The following is a 27945-nucleotide window of genomic DNA, read 5'->3' as shown; positions in this document are numbered from 1 at the left end:
CTTATCAGACCACACTTGGATTATTGTTCTCAGATTTGGTCCCCAGGATTTGAAGGGAATAAATTAACTGTGGAAAGGGTACAAAGGCGGATAACAAATTTGGTTTCAGGACTGTACCATGTTAGTTATGAGGATCAGTTGAGGGAATGTGGACTGCAGAGTTTGGTGGATAGAAGAAGGAGAGGTGATATGAATTAAACTTTTAAACTGTTGAGAGGTGGTTACAGGGCTTGCACTGGAGAGTTCTTTCACTTGGTTGAACAGCGGGAAGGAGTGATGACAAGAGGCCATCCCTGGAAGTTACGAAAGGAAACTGTGGGAAAGAGGGTGAGGAGTGGTTTCTTTGCATGGAGGGTGGTTGAACCATGGAATGCATTGCCTGATGGAGTAGCGAGAATGAGAACGGTCAATGCATTTAAGGAGTGGTATGATAGACTTTGTGTTTCTTATGGTGGGACTTCCCGTCGATGAGTCTTGATAGACTGTGTTTCTTAGGAAGGACCTCTCAGGAGGAGTCTTTTGACTCCATGGAGGCCTGAATAATAATAATCTTCAGTGCACTACTGACCTCTCCTTCTTCGAATACTTCTTTCATCCACTATACTTATCATTTATTAATTCTTTAATAAGGTATTCTAGCTTGGCCACATGGTCATTGAAACTGACCTGACTAAGCAGTGTTAAATTTCAAACATGGTGCTCACACATCTGTGATGATAAATGTTCCAAATTTGTGAGAAAAACTATCTGTCCCTGAATTTTTTTTGATAATTTTTTATACAATTCAACATATAGGAATGAAAACTTGTAATCTCAGCAGGAATTGTAATCCCACTGGGACTAAAACTTCCACTCTGTAATTTATAGCAATACATATAATTTTTATAAGATATCTTTTTACCTGGAAATTCAAAATTTGTTGTAGTAACTGGAAACTGGATAAAAAAAAAGAAAGAAAAGAAACTGGAAACAAATGATTTTGCTTAAATTGCAACCACATGAATGAATGAATGAATGGTATATAAATTGAGTATTATCTTTTCACATATATTTTCAATCAATGCATTTTTTTTTCTTAATTTTTTTTATATAAAGTAACAACTTACCTGGGTAAAAATTAGAATCAATATCTTTGCCAGTTGAAATTCCCATTCCAAAAGCTTGCAAATTTGGATTTACATCTGTGGCTAGAATTTTCTGAAAATTATTAAATGTAGCTACATAGATGTGCATTTAGTTTATTACAAAATAATTTTGCAGCCCAGTTCAAAATAGTAAAGGAACAAAATAAATAGGATATTTATTTATTTATTTATTATTATTATTCAGGCCTCCGTGGAGTCAAAAGACTCATTGTGGGAGGTCCTTCCTAAGAACATAAGTCTGTCAAGACTCATCAAAGGGAGGTCCCCCAATAAGAAACACAAAGTCTATCATACCACTCCTTAAACTCGTTGACCATTCTCGCTCTCACCACTCCATCAGGCATTGCATTCCACGGTTCAACTACCCTCCATGCAAAGAAACCACTCCTCACTCCTCTTGCTCACAGTTTCCTTTAATAACTTCCAGGGATGGCCTCTTGTCATCACTCCCTCCCAATGTTCAACCAAGCGAAAGAACTCCCCAATGTCAACCCTGTAACCACCTCTCAACAGTTTAAAAGTCTCAATCATATCACCTCTCCTTCTTCTATCCACCAAACTCTGCAGTCCACATTCCCTCAGCCGATCCTCATAACCAAAATTGTACAGCTTTGAAACCATCTTTGTCATCTGTCTCTGTACCCTTTCCACAGTTAATTTATCTGCTTCAAATCCTGGGGATCAAATCTGAGAACAAGAGTTTAAGTGTGGTCTGATCAGAGACTACAACAATTTAGCTGCTAATTAGCAATATTAGCAACAATAAAATATTAGCAACAATTTAGCAGCTAATATTTCTCTGGTTTCATACCCATCATCTTTAGAGCAGAAAGAGTTTGTTACAGTGCAAGGAATAACAATCAGTTATTAGTGGGAACAATTTTAAAAGTGTAATAGAAAACACAGAAAACTAAAGTCCTGATTTGGCATCATCTGGTGGCAGAAAAACAGTCATTTACAATGTCTGTATTAAGATACAGACATTGTAATACTTAATACCACAATGTTAGTATTAAGTTAATCTTAAATGACTGTCTCCTCAACTTTTGGTAAATTAATACACAATACTTGTTGAGAATACACAGAAACAATATCCTCAGTAAAAGCATTTAATAAACCTATAATGTACATAAAAATATTTAGGTTTGTGCAGTGGTGGCCTATACAAAGTAATTTTTAAAAAATTCTTTTTTACCTAATGAGTAACCAATTTATTAATAAATACATCTACAGATTTACAGATTTATTTAGTAATAAATTGGTTACTAATTAGGAAAGAAAGAATTTTTTAAAAATTATTTTATGTAGGCAGTACCCCCACTTAAAGCTTCATGGGCTGCCACTGGAAACCTCTCATAAACCATAATCATTTTAAGAAGATAAACAATGGAAATTCAAATACAACACTTCAAGTACTATGAACAATGATGGATGCAAGTACAGGAGCGACAATGCTAGGTTATATACAGTTACACTAGAAGGATTCAACACACACACACACACACACACACACACACACACACACACACACACACACACACATTTAAGAAATATAGTGGGTAATAACAAATTGCCGGATTATGTGCATCAACAGTCCATCATTAAAACTGAAATAAAGGAGGACCTCCACAAGACATTCAAATTTGTAAATGCTTCAATGGAACAGTCGCATCATTCCAGAAGATCCTTAGGCTTATGTTATTAATACCACATTCTGCAAGGCATTTGTGATGTTTTCATCGTTAAGAATTAAGGGAAACACCACATACATGTTAAAATAATTACTTTACTTAATATTAGGAAAGTAACAATTGACAATTGGGGTGATTAAGGGTCAGAGCTATATAACTGAAAGGATACCTCCACATAGCCTTTAAAGGAATGGGGAGAACCACTCAGGGTTTCTGACCTACTGTCCAATCCTCACCTTCTCGTGGTGCACCCTGCTAGGTATCTACCTGGATACCAAACAAGCAATGATGGGCTCGCAATTTGGGATTTAGCTGACCAAATTGTATTCTTATTGGCTTCAACCAAAATAAAAAATGATGGTACAACATGACAGAATTTCATGCTGGCTTGGGCGTTGCCCAGTTAAACAAGGTCCTGTTATTATCGTCAAGGAAGGCAAACAGCAATAAGTCAGCTACTGAAACAAATCCTAAAACCCACCTCAACTCAACATCACAAGAGTTCAAGATCAGTACTATCAACATCAGAAGCCTGAATGGCAAAGAAATTGAGCTAGCTGAGGAAATGGTTAAGTACCAGATTGACATAATAGGGATGACTGCAACAAAAAAGGCAAAACTGGTGAGATCTTTCTGAGCAATAAATACAAAATGTTATATTCAGGCAAATGACAACCAAGAAAAAGGAGTAGCCATAGTATTCAACACTAAATACAAGGCTAATCTTCTTGAATGGCAGGCAGTCTCAAGTAAAGTGATGTGGACAAATATCAGAATGGGGAACTGGACAATGAGACTTATTTGTGCCTATGGACCCACAGAAGGTTCTACTAAAGTAGAAGTGGAGGAATTTTTTTGAGGCTTTAGAGAAAGCAACTGACACAATGAAAAAGGAAAAGCTGGTCCTTGTTGGGATCTAAATAGCAGAATAGGAAATGATTGTCAGACATACAAAAATATTTTGGGAAAATTTGGAGAAAAGACCAAAGCTAATAATAATGGCAAATACATGTTGGATTTCTCGGGATAGACTGGTTATTACTAACTTCTCCCTGGTGAAGGACACCAGAGTGTACAGAGGATTTGAATTTGGAAGTGATCACCATTTAGTCTTGAGCAGGATACAACTGAATTTCATATTGAAAAAAATAACATGTAAGAAAGTTTTAAAGTAAATAAAAGTTGAGCAGCTCTCAGATGTGAACTGTAGACTAAAATACAGAAAGATTATTGAAGAAAAAATGAAAGAGTTTGAGAACAGGAACCAAACCTTGGAGATTTGGTGGCAAGCCTTGAAGAAAACCTTGACTGATTCAGTCAAAGAGCCATGTAGTGAGGTTGTCTGCAAGGATAGAAAAATCAGAACTCCATGGTGGACACAGGAAGTTAAAGAGGGAGTGAAGGAACAGAATAAATCGTATCAAAAGTTCCTGGCAAATAAGTCAGCTTTTGCTCTTAGAGAATACAGAGACAAATGTAAGAAAGCGAAACACTGTGTAAAACTGGCTAAACAGAAGTCATGGGAAGACTTTGATAACAACATAGAAAATAAATATCAAGAAGGTGGCATGATATTCTGGAGGTTATTGAAGAAGCTCAGAAATGGAGGAAAGAGTGCTGTAAAAGGAATTAGAGATGACAAAGGTGACATGCAAACATGAGAAAAAGATATCCTTGAAGTATATGGAGTAATTACTTTGAAAAATTGCTAAATGAAATGAGCAGTAATGACAGCACAGTGGTAAAAAACACTGACCAGGGATGCAATCAGGAATACATATCCATACTTGAAGTAGGAAAAAGTCATCAAAGGCTCTTGAAATGTGGAAAGGGCACAGGAGTAGATGATATTCGACCAGAAATGCTGAGGTATGGTGGTATAAAAGTCTTAGAGTGGCTGCACTGCATAGTTCAGAGGGCCTGGACAAAGGAACGAATTCCTGATGATTAGAGTAGAGCTGTCATATTACCCATATATAAAAAGGGAAATAAAACTGACCAAGAAGAACAAGCTGGATTCATTCCAAATAGAGGCTGTCAGGATCAGATTTTCACTTTATGACAGATAGTTGAGAAATCATGGGAATATAAATAGAAGTACCAGAGTATAGCATTTTTCGGCAGAATAGGAAGGGAAAGCATGGTGGTGGAACACTGCTTATGATAAGTGACGACCTATGTCCTCTAAGAGTGGAGACTTTGGACGGCAGTGACACTAACTAATGATTTTGAAAGCATATGGTGTGAAGTAGAGGTGGGCAAAACAGGATATTTAATGGGTGTTGCTACAGACCAAGCAGCACAGACGGGCCAGGAGATATTTAGACAGTTGAGCTTGGGAAGTGTAAGAAGAATGATTGTTATGGGAGATTGTAACTACAGCAGTATAATTGGGGAGAGGAATATGCATGTAGAAATAAGGGAATAGAATTTCTAGAATTCTTGAGGGACAATGTCTTAGACAACATGTAATACAGGGAACAAGAGGTTCAAGAGTTTTGGATTTTCTTAAAGCATCAGAAGAGTTGATGACAACTGAGATGACATCTGTCCCACCAGTTGGAGAGAGTGGCCATATGGTTTTCACTTGGAAAATGAATAGACATGCAGAGTATCAAAGAGATGGGAACGTATGTGGAATAATAAGGTAGGCGATTATAATAGTTTTAAACATCAACTTGGGGTAGTTTCATGGAGGGAGGAATTGGAGGGGCAGGATATCATTAGTGCTTGGGAAATTGTGAAGGAATATCTGTTAGCAGCAATACTAAGCTGCATTCCACGAGTGAAGAAGAGGACAGAATTTACAGTAAAGCGGATGACAAACAATATTAAATAGGAACTGCATGTGAAAAAGCGGCTATGGAAGAGATATAAGGAGACAGGTGAAGAGCAGATGCATGATGAATATAAAACACGGGCTAGGAGATTGACTAATATAGTAAGGAAGGTGAAGGTGAAACTGGAATATGAGAAGAGATTGGCCCTAAGGTCCAAAGAAAATCCTAGGGAAATTTTTAGTATGTGGCCAGTAGGAGAAGAAATGCCCATGGAAGATTGACATTGTGAGATAAAAATGGGAACAGAGTGATTGATGCAGAGGACATAGTGGAATTGTTCCATGAATACTTTATTGGAGTATTTCACCCTGGAGGAGTCAGTTTTAATACTAGAGGGATAGGGCAGGTTCGAGGTTTACAAGTGCAGGAGAAAAGTGTGTTCCAGATGCCAGGTACTCTGGATGTCAGTAAAGCAGTGGGACTGGATGGTATTTCACCATGAGTTTTGAGAGAATGTGCTAAAGAACTCACAGCTCCTTTGACCTGGATTTTCAATGAAAGTCTGGCTATGGGAAAGGTGCCCAGGGAATGGAAGGAAGGTAAGATAGTGCATAAGAGTGGTAGCAGACTGGAAGTGTCTAATTATAAGCCAGTTTGTGTGTCATCAGTAGTTGTTAAGATCTTGCAGAAATTAGTGAGGGACCGTATACAAGATTGGGCAGATGAGGGTAATGTTATCTGTGAGAGTCAACATGGATTTCTGAAGGGACACTCTTGTTTTAGTAATATGCTAGCCTTTTATAATAAAGCTACAAGAACAGTAGATGAGGGAAAGGCATATACTGCCATATTCTTGAATTTAGAGAAGGCATTTGACAGGGTGCCACATGATAAACTGATGTTTAAGTTGCAGCACATGGGACTGGAGATGTCATATTGGTCAACTGGATTCAGGATTGGCCCGATAGTATCAGAGAGTTGTGTATGGTGGGACAGTTTCAAGGAGACAGAGAGTTACAAGTGGGGTCCCACAGGGCTCAGTACTGGGATCAATATTGTTTAATCTTCATATCAATGACGTTGTCAGCGGATTCAAGGGGATATTCAGTTGTTTGTGGATAATGTGAAGCTGGGAAGGGTTATTAGTAATAGTGCAGATGTGGTAGCTCTGCAAGAGGATTTGAATAAGCTAAACAGATGGGCAAATGAATGAGTGTATTGGTTTAATGCAGCAAAATGTAAGGTCTTGAGGTTTGGGACACATCGATGGGACGCTGCATACTCTATTGGAGGAGATATATCGAAGGAAGTAGGATTGACAAGAGATCTGAAGTTGATGATCGATAGAAACCTGAAATTCAAGGGACATATTGCAAAGGTGGTGAAGGTAACACAAAGGATTGCTGCAATAATGAGAATGATGCTGACCTCTAGAGATAACAGAGTTATCATTCCGTTGTATAAGACCCTGATCAGACCACACCTGTTCTCAGATTTGGTCCCCAGGATTTGAAGGGGATAAATTAACTGTGCAAAGGGTACAGAGGCAGATAACAAAGACAGTTTCAGGACTGTACAATGTTAGTTATGAGAATCAGCTGAGGGAATGTGGACTGCAGAGTTTGGTGGATAGAAGGAGAGGTGATATGATTGAGACATTTAAACTGTTGAGATGTGGTTACAGGGTTGACACTGGGGAGTTCTTTTGTTTGGTTGAACATTGGGAAGGAGTGATGAAAAGGAGCCATCCCAGGAATTTACGAAAGGAAACTGTGAGCAAAAGGGTGAGGAGTAGTTTCTTTGCATGGAGGATGGTTGAACCATGGAATGCATTGCCTGATAGAGTGGTGAGAGCAAGAATGGTCAATGAGTTTTAGGAGTGGTATGATAGACTTTATGTTTCCTAAGAAGAGTTTCCACAATGAGTCTTTATAGACTTGTGTTTCCCAGGAAGGATCTCCCACGATGAGTCTTTTGACTCCATGGAGGCCTGAATAATAATAAGAAGAACACATTACTGTATTTAAGTTTTGTAGATCTGGAAAAGGCATATGACAAGGTGCCAAGAGAGAAGCTTTTTGAAAAGCTAAGCTATATGGTGTTAATAGGGCATTATATCAAGCAATATTAAGTCTTTATTTGAGTTATAAGTCAGCAGTTAGAATTGAAAGAAGTACAGGAAGGTGGTTTAATGCTAAATCTGGTGTCAGACAAGGATTTTCATTATTAGCTCTGTTATTCATTATCTATATGAATCACATTATGAAGTAAAGTGGTATTAAACCTGATATCAAAATTGGAGATATTAATTTCAGCTCTTTGCTTTAATAACTGTTGTAATAAATATGATATGAAGGTCAGCATTAAAAAGACAAAGACAATGAAAATAGGCAGAAACATTGAAAATATCAACTGCATTGTGAATGGAGAATCTATAGAACAAGTAAAACATTTCAGATACTTCGGCATGATTTTTAGTGATGGTAAATTAAATATGGAAATAGATAACAGAATCAACAAAGCTGGTATGGTAGGAAAGTCAACCGAATAAATTTATATGGAATAAGAGAGAATTTAGCCAAAACACTAAATTAGCTGTATACAAGACTGTATAAAAGCTGTATTCAAGCCAATTTTAACTTATGCATCTGAGAGGTGGGTAATCTCAGGTGGTATGATCACTTAAACAGAATGGGAGAGGAAAGATTAGCAAAACAAGTGTTCTCTGTCAGGTTGGTAGAAGAAAGACCCAGAGGAAGACCAAGATATATGTGGATTGATATGGTAAAAAGTGCCTTAGAAGATAGAAGTATAAGATCTGATAATGTTGGAGTCTTGACAGGTAACAGATTGCTTTGGAGGAAAATTGTAGATAGGAAGTTAGTAATGATGTAATTTTTCATGTAGTATTATCATATCCTGCACACCTCTTGAGGTATATCAGGAATTTGATAATGATGATGATGATGACAATTGACGTATCGACCTCTGTATTGAGGTCATCATCAGAAAAAACATATGTACAAGCAACATGCTACTGCACATTACAAAGGTAAAATGAATCTAAGCTACTTATTAATCTTTTATCTAGCCTGACATCTAGTGGGAAAAAAAAGTTAATAATATTAAAAATTTTTTTTTAAAATAAATAAAAAATAAAATGAAATAAAGTTTTTAAAAAAAAGTAAATATATATAAATAAATTGAAAACAGAACTACATTAAACATTTCTAAAGTCTTTTCGTATAGCGATATCCTTTTGGACTTGTTCCGATGCTATGAGGGTTGCAGATGGGTCCTCCACATTCTTGGAATGATTAGTCCGTCATTTTTGTTCAGGCTTGGACTGTGTTTTAGCATTTCACAGGCTTCTTTAAATTTTCTCTTAAACCAGGTTTTGGTGTAATGTAGGGACTTGATGCCTTTCCAGTCAATTCTATGGAATGTTTGGAGTGCATGGTCTGATAGGCCTGTTTTTCCATAATCGAAGTATTTAATGTGTCATTTGTGTTCATCTTTTCTGATTTGGCATCCTGTTTCCCCTACATAGGGTAGGTTACATGTACATTGGAATTTGTAAACCCCTGAGTGGGCTAGGTGTGGAAATAGTTCTTTGGAAGAGCTAAGAAAATTTCTTAATTTTGTTGTTGGGGCATTCTTATAATCTTTTTTTTTGTTTTTAGTGGTATTTTTTATGGAGGATCTTATGAATTGTTTTTTAATTATAGCCATTTTTTACAAATGTATGGTTAATGATTTTGAATTCTTGGTTTAGAGATTGTTCATTCAAGCAAATAGTTAGTGCTCTGTGTTTAAGGATGCTTATGACTCCTAGTTTTTGTGTTGGGTGGTGGTGGTGGTGGTATGAATTTTTGTGTATGTAGGAAGTTTATTTTCCACTTGGTTAGACTATAATAAATTTAGTTTAATCCTTTACCCATGTGTAGGCAAACAAAGTTTGCACCTGAAGTATTTTCAGGCCTGAGGCAAGGAGTGATGAGAACTTAGTCCACCTTTACTACGAGTTGCCTCAGTCCTGAAAATACTTCAGGCGCAAACTTTGTTTGCCTACACTTGGGTAAAGGATTAAAACTAAATTTATTATTTGTGTATGTACTGGCCTGTGTGTGTGTAGGTTTGCAGTAGAATGAAAAGGAGAGACAGACTGAGGGAAGACACACTATCCCAATCAGAAAAAACAAACACAAACGACATATTAAATACCTCCATTATGGGAAAACAGGCCTATCAGACCACGCACTCCAAACATACCATAGAATTGACTGGAAGGCACCTAATCCCTACACTACACCAAAACCTGGTTTGAGAGAAAATTTAAAGAAGCCTGTGAAATGCTAAAACACAGTCCAAACCTGAACAAGAATGATGGACTAATCATTCCAAGAATGTGGAGGACCCATCTGCAACCCTTATAGCGAGTACAGAACAAGTTCAAAAGGATATCTCAATACGAGAGGACTTTAGACATGTTTAATGCCGTTCTGTTTTTAATTTATTTTTATATTTATGTTTTTTTTAATTTAATTTAATTTAATTTTTTATTTATTTATTAATTTTTTTTAATATTATTAACTTCTTTTTTTCCCACTAGAGGTCAAGCTAGATAAAAGATTAATAAGTAGCTTAGATTCATTTTACCTTTGTAATGTGCAGTAGCAAGTAGCTTGCTCCTTATACATATGTATTTTTCTGATGATGACCTCAATACAGAGGTTGAAACATCAATTGTTACTTTCCTAATATTAAGTAAAGTAATTATTTTAACATGTGTGTTGTGTTTCTCTAAATTCTTAACTATGAATGCTGATCACCATGTAACTTTAAAAGAAAGATTTGTGATGTTTATTCAGTGATGTCACAGAGGAAATCAACACGTCACTATACCAGTCCTCCACCATTTCCACCAGAACACACTGGCCATTACCTCCCACACCCACCCACTTTTCCCAGCTCAAAAACATCCCCACCTACCTGTTTTCTGCCTTAAATGCCCATTCATTCTAACTGCCACTTCCACAACACCTACTCACCAGCTGGTGTACACTTACTTCACCTCAAACATCCCCACCCACCCATTTTCCACCTGTAAACATTGATGCTGCATTCCATCTCAAAAAATACACCCATGAACCTTGACCTACTGTTCCACTCAAAAAACACCTTATTAAATGGTGGAGTGGTTTCTTTGTGTGGAGGGTAGTTGAACCATGGAATGCATTGCTTGATAGAGTGGTGAGAGCAAGAACGGTCAATGAGTTTAAGGAGTGGTATGATAGACTGTGTTTCTTAGGGGGGACCTCCCCTCGATGAGTCTTGACAGACTTTATGTTCTGAGGAAGGACCTCCCATGATGAGTCTTTTGACTCCATGGAGGCCTGAATAATAATAATAATAATAATAATAAATGAACAATTGATAAATGTCTTCCATCCTTATGAATGTGACATCATGGTGTGTTTGAGAGTAGTGAATGAGGAGGAGAGACTGAACACACTACATACAGAAAAGAGGGGACATGACCTCTCTTATCTGCCTCTCAACTAAACTTTGTAACCCACTTACTTCCAACCTATCTTCATAGGGATCATTCCACAGACCTATCACCAGCTTGACTCCTCTCTGAATCTTATTTACCATCACCTCATCTCCAAGAAATTCAGTTAACCAAATCTGTGCATAATAGTTGAGATGAAGCCTTATCATAGCCTTGTAAATCCACTACTTTACCAATATTTGCAATATTCCCTCTGAACTTCAATTCTCTGTCCATCAATTTCCTACAATCCAGTATCATCAATGTGATACACAGTATGTAACTTTTTGAACCCAAAGTGCATAACCTTATATTTTGTAACATTAAATGAACAATCATCATCCTTTTCCCACAATTCAAATTTATTTAAATCATACTGCAGGATAGCTACATCACCATTAACAACTATTGCCCTTCCCAGTTTTGCATCATCAGCAAACAACTGAACAATCCCACTTAAATCTTTCCTTATATCATTGATATACAAATTATTGAGTAGTGGACCTAATGCAGAAGCCTGAGGTACTCCACTGGCCACCCATTCTTCTAGATTCCACTCCACCATATATTACTTTCTGGTGTCAGTGTCATCCCCCCCTCCCCCATCAATTCTACTGCCTTCATATCCATTTCCATTTATTACAAGTTTTGTAATAGTTTTCCAATTGGCATTCTGTAAATTAAGGATGCCAAGAAATTATATTCTTGGCTTAATTGCTGGCAAAGGTTGGTCGATTGGTAGAGCCTCTGCTACTAATGGCTCAGTTAAGTAAGTTGGAGCGCGGTTAGTAGTTGGAAGGGGACCAATCATTCGGTACTGTTGGCACACTCTCCCTCAATGAGTCTTTGGACTCCCCTGGAGGTGTCAAATAATTATAATATTAATAAAATCCTTTATCCAAATGTAAGCAAACAAGTTTGCACCTGAACTATTTTCAGGACTGGGGAACTCATATATAGACACTTATGATTTCACATTACTTGCCTTAGTATCCCATAATGCAAAGCACATATCCTTATGGGTATATATATGCTATGTACATCATGGGAAGGGGCACTACCCAGACCAGTTTTGACCTTTATTGAGGTCTCATCAATGGGAGCAAGACCTAGAGGTGATACCAAAACTGAAGTAATGCAGATAATTTTGAGTACAAAATCATCTGAATTAAGCAAAATAGATGTCAAAGCAGATCAGATTTTTTTACCCTATAAAGGTGGAGTGAGTTAAACATTAGTCATCATGTAGGCTGCAGTAAAGTAAATAAGTGAAAAAAATAATAAATTTTATATTTAAATATCTGCCGATATTGTCTAAATTTTAGATTAAGTATTACTGGGAGATAGAGTGTGGAACAAAGTGTTTAGATAAATTTCACAGGCATTATTATCATAAATTCATTGTTTTTGTTAGCACACTAATACAACATGTGAAAGGCAAATCAGTGCATAGGTCTGGACAGAAGACAAAGTAAATAGCGTGGATTTCTCAAAAATGGTACATTGCTGTGAATGTAGTATGCATGTGTGTGTGTGGGAAGATGTCACAGACGTTGATGTAGATAGGCTGAATAACAGAAAAGAACAAATGTGGGTATGTAGGAAATGTAATATTCTGATGGTCTTGCTTAAATATGTATCAGAAACATGGCATCATAACTGACACAGCAGTTGAAAATTATGTAAATGTTAAAAGTGTGTAGAAGCGATAGCAAGAAAAAAAAAAGTTCAGTTGATGATAAAGTGAGTGATAATGATATTGAAAAACAGAGCGATCTTAACGATAATGTGGGCAATAATAACATAAAAAAATAGAGTGCAATTAATGGTATGGTGTTGAGTGGAGTTGATGGTGAACAAGTGTTTGTGACTGGCAATAAAATACCGAGAATGAATGATAATGTAAAAAAGGGATACAAGATTCGAAATCTGAGCTGGTGAAAATGAGGAGTGAAATGAAGAGAACTGGAGATATGTATGAAAAAGTAAAGAAGACAAAAAAAACAAATTATGTTCGTATGAAAAAGGTAGTTAAAGACCTGTGAGTGGTGTTTTATGGCAATTCGATTATTAGAGTGTGGTAAATGAGAAGATGCACAAGGTTTGTTTTCTGGGAGGTAAAATGAATAGAGTAATTGAAGCATTGGACATGAGGAGTAAGTGAGGAAAGGAGTTGGTAGTGATAGTAGGGACAAATAACTTGACAGGGAAAAAGGAGAATGTAATATTGGATATCAGGAGGTCGTTGAGAAGTATAAAAGATAATGGTGTGATAGGAAAGGTAGTCAGTGTGTTGTCTAGGTATGACAGTGATGAGATAATGCAGAAAGCAAGAATTATGAATGATGTGTTAGCACACTAACATAAGTGTGAAAGCAGATTATTAATCGGTGGGATGAGGTTGAACTGTATAAGAGTAATGGGCCGCATTTTAATAGTTTGATGCGAGTCATTTTTAGAGACTGTTGCTGGAAAGGGGAGATGAGTGCAGAGAATGAATCTGAGCAAGTAAGAAATGATGTGAAAGAGCATGAGAGTAAGGAAGGAGAGATTGAAGTGGTGCTTATGAATTAAGACGTGGGTAACACGAGTGTAGAGAATGATAGAACAAGTGTGCAAGAGAAACAAGGAAACTCAGGTTGAACAGGGGAACACAGCATGAGAAAGGCCGATGCTCCAAGAGGATGTGAATGTGTCTGTAGACAAAAAGGGAAGATGACCTGGGATGTAGAGAAAACAGGTGGATTTGAAGAAAGTTCTGGGATGAATAAGCAAAAAAAAGAAATGGCTCAAAGAAAGTATCGAGAAATCACAACTAACAAGTGGTATCAGAGAAATTTGTTATAGATTCGGGAATGAGTTGTTATGTTTGTATACAAATGCTAGAAGTATGAGAAACAAGAGAAATCTAATGGTTGCATTGATTGAGTTTGTTCAACCAAAAATTGTTGGAATAAGTGAGATGTGCATGGATGAGGATGAAAGGTGTAAGGTGTTTTTTTTTTTGAAGATAGAAAGAATAAAAAGGGAGGTGGAGTACTATCGATGAGAGAAAAATAGTTATGCGCATACAATATAAAGATGCAAGGAGAAATATTGGTAGTGGTTTTGAGGCAGTATGGTGTGAGATAGATGTGAATACAATGAAATACTTCATTAGACCTGGTAATGTGAAAGGTAGAGACCAGGAAATGTATAACCAAACCATCTAGGCAAATGGGAAAAGGGTGATCATTAGGGGTGATTTCAATTACAGCAATATAGACTGGGATGAAGAGATAGCAACTGGAGGTAAAGAAAATGAATTTCTTGAGTTTTTGAGGGAAAACCACATCAGGCAATACGTAACAGATGGCACACAAGGATTGAGAGTGTTGAATTTTATTATCTCATCAGAGGATGTTATTATAAATGAGGTGTCAAATCTCCCTCCAGTTAGTGAGAGTGACATGAAATGATTACCTGGGTAGTTGCCAAACATGTAACAACTAATGCAAGGAAAGGATACATGTTGAACTAATAGGCTGGTGATTATGAGAAGGCTCATAAGAGATATTGTAACTGTAGCATGGAATGAAGAGTTGGGTGGAAATGAGATCAGTGTTGCTTGGGTGATATTCAAGAACTATCAAATAGAAGCAATGTCTTAATATATTCCGAAAAGTCAGTCAGAAGGTTAAATAAGGTAGGTTTGAAATGAATGAAGAAATTAAGCATGCTTTATTTCTCTGTATTGCTGTATCATGGAGACACATAAGAGGAGTGGTAATAATCAATTACATGAGGATGACAAAGAACAGGCAAGGAGGGTGAGGGTAGCAAAACTTTGGTGTGAGCAGCAGTTAGCTAATAAAGCAAAAAAAAAAAAAAAAAAAAACTCCTAAGGAGTTCTTTCGATGTATATAGCTAGAAGAAAAAAAAAAAATGAATGATTATGGTAAGATGGCACTGACTGGAGAAAATAACATAAGAACAAACAACTGCTGCAGAAGATATAATTGAGATATTTAATGAGCAGCTCATAAAGGTCTTTCACCCTTGTGAATGTGACATCATGAAGAGTTGGAGAGCAGTGGATGATTAAAAGGAAAGACCGATGTGAGTGAGGAAGAGGTATATGAAGAATTAAGCAAACTTGATATTAATAAGGCTGTGGTACTTGATGACGTATCATCACATATTTTGAAGAAATGTATGAGAGAGTTGACATCTGCCTTGACATATTTGTTTAATATAAGTCTTACATTGTGTCAAATTCCAAAGGAGTGGAAAGAGGGAAGGTAAGATTGTAATACTTCATAAAGGAGGTGACATAATTCATGTAACAAATAGTAGGTAGAATAATTGACAGAATTTGAACATCTAGGCCAATCTGTGTGTCAGGTGTTGTGGTTAAAGTGTTGGAAAGGCTGGTTAGAATCAGGATGACAACAATGGTATTATCTTGGATGGATAGTACAGATGTGATAATGGGAGATCATGTTTCAGTAATCTACTTTACAGTAAGGTGACAGTAGCCTTGGATGAGAAGATGGATACACAGTAGTATATTTAGATTTTGCAAAGGCTTTCGATAGATTCCCGCATGATAAATTGTTAGTCAAACTAGAATGGATGGGTTAGATATTAGACTAGTGCATTGGATTGGAGACTGGCTATCTCATGGGTGTCAACAAGTTGCGTATGGGAGAGCAATATCTTAGAAGAGGAAAGTCACTAGTGGTGGGCCTCATTGGTCTGTTTTAGGGCCATTTTGAATGAAAGATTTGAACAATGAGGAGCAGAGCAGATGTGGCTTTACAAGAAGACTTGAATAAACTGTGTGAATGGGCCCATGAGTGGAGATACCAGTTCAATGTTATAAAATGTAAGGTTTTAAAATTTGGAAAGCAAAGATCTGATAGAGAATTTACTCTTGGCAGGAATATATTGTTGGAGGTGGAGGAAATAAGAGATCTTGGGGTGATGATGGATAAGGATCAAAAATTTAGAGGCACATATTGCCAAAATTGTGAGGACTCACATTGAATTCTGGCAATGATGTGCAGAATGCTAACTTGTTGAATAATGGAGATTCTGGTTCCGTTGTATTAGCTCTGATTAGGCGACATATAGATTATTGTGCACGTATTTTGTCACCTAGTTTTTGAAAGGATGAAGAGATGTTGGATAGGTCCAGAGATGAGTGACCAAAATAATTTCTGATGTCTGGAATGTTTAATATGAAGAAAGGTTCAGATAATGTAATTTGCAGAATCCAGTTAATAGGAGGAAGAGGGTTGGTATGATTCAGACATACACATTGGTAAGGTGTTGTTATAGGATTGCACTGAAGAGATTTTTCATAAAATCGTGGGAGATTTAGGAAAATAAGAGGTCATGCTTGGAATCTATATCAGGAGGGTGTGAGGAAGTGAGTGAGAAGCAAGTTTTTACCATGGAGAACTGTGAATGATTGGAATGCATTGCCTGAGAGCATGGTATCTGCAGTAAACTTGAATGTGTTTAAAGCATGGTATGATGAGCTCTGTGTGTGTGTGTGTGTGTGAGTGTGACAAAAGGGGCCTTCTAGATGAGTATGTGAGGGCATGGGGTCCCCAGGATAATAACAATAAAATTATCCAACTTTCCAGAAGAACTTGTACAATTTACTGACAAACTACTGACCTTGTGGCATTTGCTGCTTTGTCTGTAATTCTATTATCATTATTATTATTATTCAGGCCCCCATGGAGTCAAAAGACTCATTGTGAGAGGTCCCCCCTAAGAAACACAAAGTCCATCATACCACTCCTTAAACTCATTGGCCATTCTTGCTCTCACTACTCAATCAGGCAATGATTCCATGGTTCAACCATGCGCCATGTAAAGAAACCACTCCTCATCCTCTTGCTCACAGTTTCCTTTCGTAACTTCCAGGGATGGCCTCTTGTCATCACTCCTTTCTGCTGTTCAACCAAGTGAAAGAACTCATCAGTGTCGACCCTGTAACCACCTCTCAACAGTTTAAAAGTCTCAATCATATCACCTCTCCTTCTTCTATCCACCAAACTCTGCAGTCCACATTCCCTCAGCCGATCCTCATAACTATCCTTGTACAGTCCTGAAACCATCTTTGTTATCTGCCTTTGTACCCTTTCCACAGTTAATTTATCCCCTTCAAATCCTGGGGACCAAATCTGAGAACAATAGTCCAAGTGTGGTCTGATCAGGGTCTGCTTTATCTCTGCAGGTCAGCGTCCTTCTCATTATTGCAGAAATCCTCTGTGTTACCTTCACCACCTTTACAATATGCCCCCTAAATTTCAGGATTCTATCAATCATCAACCCCCAGATCTCTTGTCTCCCCTACTTCCTCCAGTATAACTCCTCCCATAGAGTATACAGTGTCCCATCGATGTTTCCCAAACCTCAAGACCTTACATTTTGCTGCATTAAACTGACATCCCCATTCATTTGCCCATCTATCTAGTTTATTCAAATCCTCTTGCAGGGCTGCCGCCTCTGCACTATTACTAATAATCCTTCCCAGCTTCGCATCATCCACAAACAACTGAATATCTCCTTGCAATTCACTGGCAATGTCATTGATATAAAGGTTAAACAATATAGGTCCCAGTACTGAGCCATGTGGGACCCCACTTGTAACCCTCTGCTTCCTTGAAACTGCCCCACCATACACAACTCTCTGATACCTGTCGGACAGCCAATCTTGAATCCAGGCCCATGTGCTGCAACTTAAATATCAGCTTATCATGTGGCATCCTGTCAATTGCCTTCACTAAGTCTAAGAAAATGGCAGTATATGTCTTTCCTTCATCTAATGCTCTTGTAACTTTATCATAAAGACTAGCATATTGCTAAAACAAGAGCGCCCCTTCACAAATCCATGTTGACTCTCACAGATAAGAATACCCTCATCTGCCCAATGCTGTATACGGTCCTGCACTACTTTCTCCAATATCTTACTAACTACTGATGACACACAAACTGACCTATAATTAGACACTCCTTCATCTGAGTTTTTAGCTGAGATGAAATTAATTTCTGAGTTTTTCATGACCTCCACAACTGTTGACCATTGTTCTTTAGCTAAAAGCAACAGCTGCTTCAGATTTGTGGGTATCTTTATGTTTCAAATGATTATGTGATCAATAATTACCTTTTCAGAGAATGAAAAAAAAACCATGATCATTCGACTGATGGCTACTCACTTCTGTTTTAGAAGTATGATATCCATTCATTCAGATTACTGTGGTGTTTGATATAAGTAAACATACAACTTTTATTGAATATTAGTAAACATGTAACTCACCAATTAGAAAGAAGAAATGCTGAATCTGTAATATATGATTAAATATCAAGCAAAATATTTTAAATGGTATTAGAATAAGTTACTATTTATAATTTGAACACATTAAGATTTTGGATTGTTTAGATGTCTACGACAACTTTAACAAGTTACCTTGAGAAACTATGACAAATATATTGTTATAATTTCTTCTCAGCTCCAAGGAGTCCAAGAACTTAATAGGATGCTTTACAGGCACACAATTCTATAGTACTGTCTACGCTACGTGATCCACCATAATAAATTTAGTTTAATCCTTTATCCAAGTGTGAGCAAATCAAAGTTTGTGCCTGAAAGTATCTTCAGGACTGGGGTAAGGTAGTACAGCACCTTACCCCAGTCCTGAAGATACTTTCAGGCACAAACTTTGTTTGCTCACACTTGGATAAAGGATTAAACTAAATTTATTATAGTCTAACCAAGTGAAAAATAAACTTTCAACTTAATCCACCATCAACATACTATGTCATTCTCTACTATCTACATGCTATGCTGTCTATCACCAACTCATAGTATTTTTTCCTCTGTAAATTGTATGTGTTCTCTGCACTGACATGCCAGTATGTGGAATGAAAAACCAGTTTCTAGGAGAAAAATCCTTACTTCCTCCATATGACTTCAGCTAATTCATCTTGAATTGAAACAAAACAATAAAAAAAACGTATAAAGATTCCTCTCTTACAACAAGAACTTCCAATCAAAGGAATGTAACATCTTGTCATTCTTTTAACTGTGCTACAGAAGTATTCAAACTATAAATTCATTAGATTTAACTTCATTCCAAATGTTTACTTCCTCAGTACAGCAGTCAAATGACAATTTCAGCTCATCATATTAATTTAGAATCACTGAAAGACAATCTTGCACTTATTAAAAGGCAACTTTCAGAATGCTTAACACTAGATATCACACAAAAATTCTGCCTGCTCACCTATCCCTTTCTTTCCTTAAACTCACTAAATGAAAATTCTTGATACTTTAGAGATGACAAATATGGACAGATCCAACAATCATCAGATTGAAAATGTTTAATTTTTTTTAAAACATCAGTAAATGAGTAATAATGAATTCATTTTACTACTTCTTGCAAAAATGCTATTTAGCAAAAGGTAACATTAATAAACATACTTGTGAATATTTCGGTATAATTCCAGTGGATTTTCCATGATATATATATACTGCTCCACTTCCATCTTCATAAGGTGCTCCTATGGCTATGTCTGGAAAATTAATCATATGTATACTGACACATGCAAGTAACAGAATCAAGCAAAAGATTTCAATTTCTACCCATTTACACCTATTTAAATTTCTGCTCTACATAGCAAGCAAGAGGAAGAATAATTATGGTAGATTAACATTAGTGAATAGTCATGGAGCAGACTAACAGCTGCAAATGATTATTATTATTATTTGACACCTCCAGGGAGCCCAAAGACTCATCGAGGGAGAGTGTGCCAACAGCAGCGAACGATAGACCCTTCCAACTACTAACCGCACTCAAACTTGCTTAACTTTGTGCGTGAGCCATTAGTAGCAGAGGCTCTACCAATCGACCAACCTTTGCTGGCAACAGTTGCAGGATATAGTGGAATTATTGAATGAGCACTTTATCAGCATATATCGTAAGGGTGTAAATGATGCTGTGCAATGTATAGAAGAGAGGCAAGTATTAGGAGAATTGGAAGTGAAAGAAACAGAGGTGTATCAGTATCAGATGTTGGTTGGATTGGATGTGAATAAGGCTGTGGGAAGGGATGACATATCACCACCTATTCTTAAGGCATGTGCACCACAGTTGGCTATGCCACTGACTTGGTTATTTAATGACAGTCTTTCAATGGGTAAGGTTTTCCTAAGGAGCAGAAAGAAGGCAAAATAATACCACACCACAAGCACTGTTCTAAGACAGAAGTCTCCGACTATAGGCCAGTCTGTATAACTGTGGTTGTTGTTGTGGTGGTCAAAGTGTTGGAGAGATTGGTAACGAACAGAAAACAGAATTGGGTTGATGGACATAGCATTTTTTTGATGGTCACCATGGATTTGTAAAGGGTAGGTCCTGTTTTAGTAATTTACTTGCATTTTATGATAAGGCGACAAGTGTGTTAGATAAGGGAGAATCATACACAGTGATATTCTTAGACTTTTTTTTCTTGCACACCCATTCTCTTATTTTCTGTACTCATACCACTTACTTCCCCCTTCATTTCGACTTCTTCAATCTATCCTGTCTTACTCTCCTGCTCTTCCACATCACTCCCCTCTCGATCTGATTCATTCTCTCTATTCACTTCTCTACCTTCCAACAGCAGTCTCTCCAAACGACTCACATCATAACCACTCAAATGCAGTCCATCACTCCCATACAGCTCGTTTCGTCCTTCAAACTCATTCCACACATTAACAAACTGTACTCCCATCTCCTCACACATTTCAGCCAGAATATCATTCATAATCCTTGCTCTCCGCCTCATCTTTCTTTTATCACCTTTTATCTTTCCAAGCAGTCTCCTGACATTCATTTTGATATGCTCTTTGTTCTCTCTCAAATTAATTGTACCAATTAATACAATTAACTCTTTTGCTTGCCCCCGCCTCATATCTAATGCCTCAATCACTCTACTCATTTTACCACCTGGAAAACATACCTTGTACATTTTATCCTCTAGCACACCTTTAATAATGGAGTCGCCACTCACTCATCTTTCGTTAACTCTTTCATGCCATCATGATTTTTTTTAATAGTTTTGACCTGAATTCTCTTAATTTCATTCAGCATCCATTTCATTTCTTGCCTCATCCAATCCAATTCACCTTCCGAATCTTGCGACACATTCTCTCTATCATTAAATCTTTCTAACTCTCGACCCCCTCTTCTCACTTTTCCTCTCATTCATCCTTCTTTGTTTCCGTACTTTCGGTCCAACATACGTCCAACTTTCACTATCATTCTTCTCACTTTCACTCTCATTTATCTTTCTTTGTTTCCTTACTTTCGGACTAACATGCATCCAACTTTCGCTATCATTCTTCTCACTTTTACTGTCATTCATCTTTCTTCGTTTCAGTACTTCGGTCCAACATGCGTCCAACTTTCGCCATCATTCATTCTTTTTTTGCTATCATTTATTCTTTCGATTTTTTTCACTTGCAATTTCTGCATCATGGCATTTCTACTTTCATTCGTTTTCTCAATTTCCTTTCTTTCTACCTCACTTTCCTCCCTTTTAACATCTGTTACGGTTTTCAAATCGCTCTTTTTCTTTTTTCCTGATTTTTTAACATTTTTTCGCCTGTGTTTCTCACCATCCTTCTCTTTCAAACGTGCACTTGCGACACAATCGGTACTAACACTTTCTGTCATCAATTTCATATTTGCATTCATCAGTTCTTCGTTCGGGTCACACTTAGCACACACACCCTTCTTCCATCCGTACTAAACATCCCCAAATCATTTATGTAATCGAAGGAATACATATAACAGACCTCACAATTAATGAAACGACTGAAATCTAAATTAAAATCATGGAATGACAATGCCACCGCCATTTTTTTTTTTTCTCTCTGCACGTTACTAGGTCTAATAATAATCATTTCGTAATTTAGTTTAGGCAAGAAAAAATCACCCACACTAATAATACCGGTAGCGTACAACGTTTAAAGCCGCTCTTACTCAAACAATTATGCATATATACTTAATTATTCCTAGTAAAACTTATCTGAATCCGGAGCTCTTCAAATCGCATCTGCTTTTATCGCGTTTGGCTCACTAGCACCCTCCATTATCAAATACTGAAACAGGACTACAACATCTGTTGAACAGATTACTGGAATTCTGTATCAATTATGGAATGAAAATTAACATAAAAAAAAACAAAAGGTAATGAAAATAGCATGGAGAGAGGCAAATATGAATATCAGAATAAATGGGAAAAAATTGAATCAAGTAAAGACGTTTAAATATCTACAAAGTGTGATTAGCACTGATGGAAGATGCAAAAGTGAAATAAAAGCAAGAATAGCAATGAGAAGAGATACCTTTAATATAAAATGGAATTTATTCAGAAATAAAATGGACAGAAACCCAACAAAAAGACTAATAAAATGTTATGTGCAGAGTATTGCCTTCAAAGCAATGAAACTTAGACACTGAAGAAAGAAGAAATTAAGATTTTGAGATGTGGATTTGGAGAAGGACGGAAAAAATCAAATGAACAGATAAAATAACTAATGAAGAGGTTTTAAAAAGAGTAGAAAAAGAAAGAAGTGTTAAAAAGGATAAAAAGAAGAAAGGAAAACTGGCTCAGACATATTCCGAGAGGAAATGGAATCATCAGATGCCATTTAAAGAAAACTAGACAGAAAACGACCCAGAGAAAGAGTAAGGAAAACCATGCTAGATGACATGCTGAATGGAGACAGGTACACAACCTTAAGGTTCAGAACACAAGAAAATGGAAAGAAAGTTTCTGCTACTAAGAGACTCTGAAGAGAAGATGCATGAAGAATATAAGACACAGGCCAGAAGAATGACTAGTATGGTAACGAAGGTGAAACTGGAATATGAGAGGAGATTGGCCCTAAGATCCAAAGAAAATCCTAGGAAATTTTTTTAGATATGTGGGATAAAAATGGGAATAGAGTGACTGATGCAGAGGACATAGTGGAATTGTTCAATGAACACTTTATTGGAGTATTTCATCCTGGAGGAGTCAGTTTTAATGCTAGATGGATAAGGCAGGTTTGAGGTTTAGAGGTACAGGAGGAGAGTGTGTTTCAAATACTGAGTACTCTGGATGTCAGTAAAGCTGTGGGACTGGATGGTATTTCACCACAAGTTTTGAGAGAATGTGCTAGGGAACTGACAGTGCCTTTGTAATGGCTTTTCAATCAAAGTCTGGCTGCAGGAACGGTGCCCATGGAATAGAAGGAAGGTACGATAGTGCCATTGCATAAAGGTGGTAGCAGACTGGAAGTGTCTAATTATAGGCCAATTTGCGTGTCATCAGTAGTTGTTAAGATCTTGGAGAAAGTAGTGAGGGACCATATACAGCATTGGGCAGATGAGGGTGGTATTATACATGAGAGTCAACATGGATTTGTGAAGGGGTGCTCTTGTTTTAGCAATATGCTAGCTTTTCATAATAAAGTTACAAGAGCATTAGATAAGGGAAAGGCATATACTGTCATTTTCTTAGACTTAGCGAAAGCATTTGACAGGGTGTCACATGATAAGCTGATATTTAAGTTGCAGCACATGGGTCTGGATTCAGGATTGGCTGTCCGATGGGTATCAGAGAGTTGTGTATGGTGGGACAGTTTCAAGAAGGCAGAGGGTTACAAGTGGGGTCCCACAGGGTTCAGTACTGGGATCTATATTGTTTAACCTTTATATCAATGACATTATCAGTGGATTGCAAGGGGATATTCAGTTGTTTGCAGATGATGCAAAGCTGGGAAGGATTATTAGTAATAGTGCAGATGTGGTAGCCCTACCAGAGGATTTGAATAAGCTAGACAGATGGGACAATGAATGGGGGTTTCGGTTTAATGCAGCAAAATGTAAGGTCTTGAGATTTGGGAAACATCAATGGGACTCTGCATACTCTATTGGAGGAGTTGTACTGGAGGAAGGAGGGGAGAAAGAGATCTGGGGTTAATGATTGATAGAAACCTGAAATTTAGAGGACATATTGCAAAGGTGGTGAAGGTAACACAGAGGATTGTTGCAATAATGAGAAGGACACCAGAGATAAAAAGGTTATCGTTCCGTTGTATAAGTCTCTGATGAGACCACACTTAGACTATTGTTCTCAGATTTTGTCCTCAGGATTTGAAGGGGATAAATTAACTGTGGAAAGGGTACAAAGGTGGATCACAAAGATGGTTTCAGGACTGTACCATGTTAGTTATGAGGATCGGCTGAGGCAATGTGGACTGCAGAGTTTGGTGGATAGAAGGAGGAGAGGTGATATGATTGAGACTTTTTAACTGTTGAGAGATGGTTACAGTGTTAACACTGGGGAGTTCTTTCACTTGATTGAACAGTGGGAAGAAGTGATGACAAGAGGCCATCCCTGGAACTTATGAAAGGAAACTGTTTGCAAGGGTGAGGAGTGGTTTCTTTGCATGGAGGGTGGTTGAACCATGGAATGCATTGCCTGATCGAGTGGTGAGAGCGAGAATGGTCAATGAGTTTAAGGAGTGGTATGATAGACTTTGTGTTTCTCAGGAGGGACCTCCCCTCGATGAGTCTTAATAGGCTGTGTTTCTTAGGAAGGACCTCCCACGATGAGTCTTTTGACTCCATGGAGACCTGAATAATAATAATAATAATAATAATAATAATAAGAGCAGAACCTGCTCAATTGGAGAATACTTAAGAAGAGAAGTTTACATGCCATATTTGTTACAGCTGTAACTTACTGTATATGTCGGTGTATAGGATGACTGGCATATAAGACGAGGCCTAATTTTAGGCTATTTTTAGGTTTTAAGCTTATGTCGGTTGTATAAGATGACCCCCAATTTTTTCTTTCTTGTATTAATGCAATGTTAGGTATTGTTGTTATATCCGTTATTTTTATATCTATGTATATCCATTTTTTTTTGCATAACATAGATTTAGTATTTACGTGAATTATCCTAATTAAAAGTGATTAGCCCAATTTAATTAATTATTAATTTTGCATTTTTTTTTTAAATTTTAGGATTATTAAAATTGTTATCATTTAAAATCATGGAATCAGCAACAAAACGAAGAAAGTATGAAGCTCAATTTAAAATAAGGGTAATTGAAATGGCAAAGCAAACTAATAACTGTGCTGCTGCAGGAAAGTTTGACATAACCGAGAAGATGGTAAGAGAATGGAGAAAGAAAGAAGATATTTTTAAAAAATTGCCAAAGAAAAAATGTGCAATGAGAATGGAGATCCCCCTGATGGCCACAATTGGAAAATCACGTTGCAGAATGGGTATTCGAACAAAAGTAGAAGTTATATTGTTACAAGAAATATGATTAGAGCATATGCACTAAAATGGTCAAGATTGAATCTGGATGAAAGTAAAGAATTTCATACTACTTCAGGATGGTGTAATCGTTTTATGAACAGATAATATAACAAAAGTCTGGTAATACGACATAAAACAAAAGTCTGGTAATATGACAAAAAACAAAAATTGCTCAAAAACTACCAGCAGATCTTGACCACAAACTTACCAGTTTCCATAAATTTATTATTCAGTTAGGACAAAAACATAAATTTTTATTCTCAAATATTGGAAATATGGATGAAACTCCTATGAGCTTCAACATGAAAAAACCTTGTTTTTTCATATTGAAGGTTTATGGTTTATGGTTGCGTTGTCATGTTTGGCTGATGGAACCAAATTAAAACCAATGATCATCTTCAAACGTAAAACTAAACCTCAGAAAAAATTTCCTTCAGGTGTTTTTTGTACATTTTCACAAAAAAGGATGGATGGACGAAAATGGTATGAAATTATGGATAAATAACATGTGGAACACACGACAGGCAGTATAATGAAGAAACACAGTTTATTAGTATGGGATATGTTTCATAGTCATTTAACTGAGAATACTAAAAGTCTTCTAGAAAAAAATAACACAAAAATTTGCTGTTATACCGGGTGGTTTAACTTCTATATTGCAACCACTAGACGTCTGCTTGAACAAACTATTAAAAGATCACATGCTAGAAGAATGGAATAATTGGATGTTGATTGGTGAAAAATCATTTACAAACGGTGGATCTATGCGCACTGCATCACTTGGTATGTTGTGCAATTTTTTGATCAAAGCATGGAATAAAGTAAAAGTAGAGACTGTAATAAAACTATTTAAAAAGTGTGGTATCTCTAATCTTATGGATGGTACGGAAGATGAAAGTATAGAATTGTGGGACACTGATGATGATGAAATGAAATCAATTCGCTGGATTCGAACTGGGATCCATATGACGATCGATTAAACAATGAATCTGAAGAACTATTTTCAATAGATGATAAAGAAAATTAACATGAAAATTTAGATTAATAATTATAATTTGTTTTTTAAGACTTACTATTGTAACATTTTAAATAAATTTATGTAACAAAAAATTCTTTTACAAAAAATATGTAAAAAAAAAATCTATTGTAACATTTTAAATAAATTTATGTAACAAAAAATTAATCTGATTTGTCTATAAACACTGCCTATTTTCTTATATAACGATGTATCGTAACTACCTAAATGTTCATCCAAGAAATTAAGCTTCATTTTTTATACTCGCAGTATAAGATAACCCATGATTTCAAGGAGTTTTCTGCAGTATTTGAGAGTCGTCTTTTATGCCAACATATACGGTAATTTAGAGAATCCTGGAGACTTGCACTGGATGTCTTTAGGATTATATTACATGTACAAAGTAAGGAGCTGAGTTTTATATCTCTGATTCTAATACAGGTTTCTAATCTCTGATTCTAATCAAGTTCCTCATGATTCCACCTGGATTAGGAAGAACACCCTTATATTATGACTGCAGTAGTCATCAATGTCTACTGCAATGATGACTCAACAATGTCTTCTGCAGTAGTTGCCATTCTACAATTTTCATCCATTAACATCTTACCATTATCATTCTTCCTTCTACTTGCCACATATCTAAAAAAATATCTAATGTTTTTCTTCACCTGATTTGCCAATTTCTGCTCATACTGCACTTTTGTTTTCTTACTAACTGAATCACTCTCCTGGCTTGCTGTTTATACTCTTCATGTAACTGATTTCTACCATTATTCATCTTGTACTTCCAGTAGTGCAATCAGGATTTAATCTATTGAGAAGGCCTGAGTTGAGTAGATGATTTGAGAATACACACTACACATCATATAAGACCTATGACTGAGCATCTGCAATGATTGCTAATTCATAAGTAGAATACAAATAGAAAACACGACACAACATAAATAAAAGAACAAATTTTAATTAGGAAAAAATTTTTGGAAAATTGTCTAGTGTTTTTTTTTTTTTACCTTTTCTTTGGAGGGACCCTCCCCCCCCTCCTGAGTGCACCACTGTCCAAAGTACCTTCTTTTTCCAGATTTCATGTTTAAGCTCCACATTCATCTATTATGCAACTACCTTATTAGGCTTCTTGGCCTTTGGAATACATTCAAATGTTGATGCTGTTATATATTTCTTTGTCAGATCCCAAACAGCATTTATTTCCTTACTGCTCAACTCCTCGTTCCATGTTATAGCATCAAGCTGCCTCCTAAGCTTGTCATAATCACCAGACTTGTAATTCCACATATATCTGTTTCTCACAAAAGTCTGCATATGGCTAGCTACAACCCAGGTGATTACTTCATGATCACTTTCACCAACTGGGAGAAAGTGTGAAACCCCACTCACAAT

At 36.7% G+C, this 27945-nt stretch overlaps 1 protein-coding gene across 2 annotated transcripts in view; it reads right to left on the bottom strand.

Moving 5' to 3' along the window:
* Positions 1 to 27945, bottom strand: part of LOC150094569 (integrin alpha-9-like) — an 806800-nt gene that overhangs the window by 405605 nt on the left and 373250 nt on the right. For both annotated transcript variants that reach the window (XM_090411876.1, XM_090411877.1), the window contains exons 12-13: positions 19650 to 19741; positions 1107 to 1197 (exon numbers count right to left, since the gene is read on the bottom strand). In XM_090411876.1, the coding sequence (XP_090268002.1) occupies positions 1107 to 1197; positions 19650 to 19741 (183 nt within the window). The remainder of the gene's footprint in view (positions 1 to 1106; positions 1198 to 19649; positions 19742 to 27945) is intronic.

Source organism: Typopeltis vanoorti, chromosome 22 (genome assembly GCF_054136105.1).
Source record: "Typopeltis vanoorti isolate ZY-2024b chromosome 22, IOZ_Tvanoo_1.0, whole genome shotgun sequence".
NCBI lineage: Eukaryota > Metazoa > Arthropoda > Arachnida > Uropygi > Thelyphonidae > Typopeltis > Typopeltis vanoorti.
This window is presented reverse-complemented; position numbering and strand designations above follow the sequence as displayed.